General features: G+C 37.0%; 1 protein-coding gene across 1 annotated transcript; it reads right to left on the reverse strand.

The window, feature by feature from the left end:
- Window positions 1–988: 988 nt before the first annotated feature.
- On the reverse strand, window positions 989–2,267 carry FOMMEDRAFT_145743 (uncharacterized protein; the record flags this gene model as incomplete). Its single annotated transcript, XM_007264879.1, has 4 exons — window positions 1,949–2,267; window positions 1,545–1,896; window positions 1,053–1,486; window positions 989–1,020 (listed from the first exon to the last, which is right to left on the reverse strand). Exons 1-4 carry the CDS (start codon window positions 2,226–2,228, stop codon window positions 989–991), a joined length of 1,098 nt encoding a protein of 365 aa, XP_007264941.1. The 5' UTR covers window positions 2,229–2,267.
- Between the last annotated feature and the right edge of the window lie 2,163 nt (window positions 2,268–4,430).

Consider the following 4,430-nt stretch of genomic DNA (forward strand, 5'->3'; position numbering starts at 1 on the left):
TCCTCAAGTATAGAGCTTTAGAGTATTGGCTCTGGCTCTTTACTAGCTTTAATGGTCCTTTGTCTTTGTACAAAGAGTTCCTAGCTAGCTATATAGTTTCTCCTTAAGTAAGTATAATATTTTCCTTTTATCTCTTCAGGTTTTCTCCTAGTCTTTTCCTTTATACTTCTTACTCTGGACACTATACTCTTTCCAGATCCCCTCTCTATACAAGTATACAAATGACTTGTCTTTAGTTGAGGTTATTAAGTAATACAGTACTAGAGTATGTGTTTGACCTTAGAGAGATAAAGACCTTGTCTACAGGTTTTGTTACCTTTTCCTAACTAACTTAGTACTTACTCCTTCCTGTCCCCTCTCTCTACTAATGGATTAATCACCTATTAGTAATGATTAGAGGTTTATAATGCTGAGCTGGAGTTCTTACTAAGTAGGACAACAAAGGTAGCCTAGGGATCTGGCCAATCTTTAGATGTGTAACTAATAGAGTTTTGTTTATAAACTACTTGGTTTCAAGTCTTGAGTTAGGCTTTCCAAATTTAGTTACTGTATTTTACAATTCCTAACAGCTCCTATTATCTTGACACTCTCCTTTAATGTGAATACTCTCTGTCTGCTCAATTTGTCTGAAAGAACAATAAGTATGAGTTTTTTCAACTGAAACAAATCCAGCCCCTTAGATTTGATTTCATGAGGGGTTGTCTGGACAGTTGCTTGAATGACCACAATAAGATGTTCAACCAATTTGGGCTCACAGAACCACACATCAAAGGCTAGGTTATTAGGTGTTTTGGGGCCATACATTACAGAACTATCTAGTACAGGCTCCTTGTTGTTAGGGCTGTAGTCAATACAGTGTACTGGACAATACTTCCTTTGCTTAATTCCAGAGAGACTGTAGCCTTTATTAATGGTTATTGACCTATCTTTCCATCCAGTAGACAAAGTCCATGGCTGAGCAAATTCGTCATGCACTCAAGCCGTGTCATCACCATTCTTTCCAGTTCTTCCATCCAGAACCTTTTTCATCGGTTGAAGAAGCTAAGACCCACCTGACTGAAGATTGGTAAACACGGTTGACTCCAACAGATACCCTGCAGATGCCCTGGTTTTGGGGGTCTGCAAGAAATAGCGATAAAGTTGTACGGCCTTGAAGTGTGACTTCTGTGCGTAATAGCCGACTATAATTTCTGCTATCCTCGGTGCGGCAAACTCGCAATAGAAATCGTCACGCGTGTCCTTCTCGGGCCTTGCAACAATGGTGTTATGAGAGAACTGTGTGTCGAAATAGCCCGAGCTCAATTCTTTAATCGTGTCCTCGAGCGTCTCCCAGTGAATACCCCTCAGGTTTTGTTCAATTTTCCGTTCGTATTTATCTGGCCTGTCGTAGAGCGAGAAGGCATTACGAGCGATACCACCGTAGTTGTTCCAGAAACTCTGCAGTTCCAATTCCGATACTAGTTCTTTACCTATCTGAGCATCTCGTCTATTGTAATCATGAATTATGTATAATCATTTCAGATTGGCTGAACATAAAGACTTACGCTTTAAGTATCTCCTCGAAAGTAAATATGTCACACCACACAGGAATTATTCTCGTATATTTTGACGTCCAGTCGAATCGCTGTTTACGAGGTGACGCCGCCACGACGATCTTTCGAGAATATAATGTGCATGAATAGAGAAACGTTACAGGAGGAGAAGTGACGGATTGATTACTATCCACCAGGAACCACGTATGTTCTGGTAAGAATCGGAGTTCTGAAGCCATGTCTTTGGATATATATACCCCGGTCTCGTCGAATATCAAGAACTCGCCGGCGAAACAATGAAAAACAGTCGTTTGTTTTGCAAGAAGGCGCAATGCGAGCACGAACAAAAGGAACAGACTCTTGCCTGAGTAACCAATTGGTGAAGTGTTAAAACGACAATGAAACGATTCTCTCACCAATGCCGGGAGTTCCAGTGACAACAACGCCGTCATTCAATTCATGGCGGACCGATACAACATTCAAGCCTTTGAACGGATTGTGTGGAGGAAACAGCGATGCCTTGTTTATATTTGGGTCCGGTTTATAGCCGGATTGTTCACCCCCATCCCCGCCACCAAAGTATGACCAGATCCATGCTAACAATTCACGGTACTCCTGCCGCACGACGACTTTGCAGCATTTGAAGGGACTGTGTAGGTATGCTGGCTCCTCCCCATCAATGTACCATTGTAACATGCACACCTTATCCTCGATCTCTATGTCTACACGAGACTCTGGAGGATCACGAACAACGTCAAGCAATGCAAACACTGTTGGGTTCTGCATATTCCAGGTCTCGTGGTACAAAGCTGCCAAAGATTCATAGTAGTTATCGTTTCCTGGCGTGACCAATTTCACATCGGAGAGATAGGTAGATAGGTGGGCCATGGCAGATATTTTGAGAAAAGAAGGTAGAGACAGTGGGGTTGGCAATTGTAAGTAGGGGTGCCCTCGTGTTGCGCGGCCCTCGATTTTACGGCGGAGCTTTAAAATTTGCCTTAGATGGCAGTAATGTGGTAGACAGAGTGTCCACCCTCTTATACTTAATTTAAAATATTTTTAGCACTGAGTACATCAAGACTAATAGAATAATTGTAAGATATCACACTTTTTAATTCAAATCCACCAGTATTTCTGGGGAAAGTGCTACATAAGAATTAATCTAGCTAATATAAAGTAAATACTATTAGTAATTAGTATTAAAAAAGTACTAAATACTAAGCTCAAGGATTGCAGGACACACAAAGACTGACAGGACAAAGGTATCTTTATTGTAGTCAGTAAATAAGAACTGATACTATAGAATAAGATACACCTTTGTTGTGGTTAGTAAATAAGAACTAATATAATAAAGATAAAAATATAAATTATATATATTAAAGTATAAATAAAGGTGACTCAGGTTAAAGGGAAACTTGTGACAAAAGAAAAAGGAAACTATATGTATAGCCTGAGAGCTACACAAGTTGTGCCTGTTCTGGAACTCTCAGAATATACAGTTTTAAGTTAGAATCTTTAGTTTTATAAAACACTTATTAAACTTTTAAACTTTAAAACTATAGTAAGTTATACAGTAGACTTACACTCTTCCCTCCTCTAAACAACTACTATCTGTATACAAGTGAACCTTTAACCAAGTGTGCAAAATTTCTAGAGCTAAGTTCTAAAGCTTAAACTCTACTTTCTATTTTCTTTCTTTCTTATTTTATTCTTTTTATTTAATAAAATACTATTATCCTTTACCTTTATAGTACTTATTAACTATACAGAGGACTTTATAAATTTCTTTATTATTATTAACAGGTCTAGAATGGTTTAGAGTCTAATACAGAAACAAGAGATTTTTGTTTAAAATGTAATACTAAAGTTAACTAATATAAAACTTTAGAAAAACTTGATTTAAGTTTAAAAGCTTTAAAGTATACTTAAATTTATTTAGGTTAACTGTAATAATAAAGTATAGACTATTATACTGTAGTATAAACTTTATAGCTCAATCTAGAGTGTTAGTCAGATGTAAAGGCTAGAGTCTTACTTAGGAAACAGAACAGACAAAGACCTAGGATTAGAGAGGTTAACCTAAGTACAGGAGTAAAGTACAAAGATAATCTCTAAGAGTCTACAAATAGCTCCTTTATATACTTAACTAAAGTCATGTGTGTAACCTTAGAGGTTATACTCTTCCCTACTCTGAAGAAATAAAAGGGAGGTAAGGGAAGTAATTAATAGAGAGGTAACAGAAAGAATATAGTAAAGGGGGGGGAGGAAAAATGGAAGATTATAGTAAAGGGGGGGAGGGGAAATACAAAAGGGTAAGGACAGACAATAAGGAACATACAGTTATGAGTTTAAGAAAGCTTTGACTCATTAATGAAAATGTACAGTAATAAGGACTTTTAACACTTATTAGTTGAAACAGTATCTCTAAGCTTTAACCAGAAGGTACAGTACTACTACAGATAAGGAGAAGAGAACTGAGAAGGACAAGGGTGCTGTGAATAATACTCAACAGGTCTAGCAAGCAGAACACATAGTAACTAGCCTAAAGAAGGCTTTGACTTGTTAATAAAAATATACAAGTAAGGAATTTAACAGTAAAGTTAACAGGTTGAGTGTTGGTTACAAAATACACAGCTAGTGAAAGAGAGTAAGCAAAGTGTTAACATGTATTACAATTGATGATACAATTACAGACACTACAGTATTAGTAAAACAATTAATACACATACAAACAGAATGGACACAGAATTAATGGAACAGATGCAGAACTAAGAAACATGTATTGGATATATAATACAAGACATGTATTGAATACACAATAAGTATCAGATATGAAATACACATTATTATCAGGGTCTACACCCTCATTACTTGTGTAATAACCTAAGAAAACACATT

This window comes from Fomitiporia mediterranea (genome assembly GCF_000271605.1).
Source record: "Fomitiporia mediterranea MF3/22 unplaced genomic scaffold FOMMEscaffold_4, whole genome shotgun sequence".
Classification (NCBI taxonomy): Eukaryota; Fungi; Basidiomycota; class Agaricomycetes; order Hymenochaetales; family Hymenochaetaceae; genus Fomitiporia; species Fomitiporia mediterranea.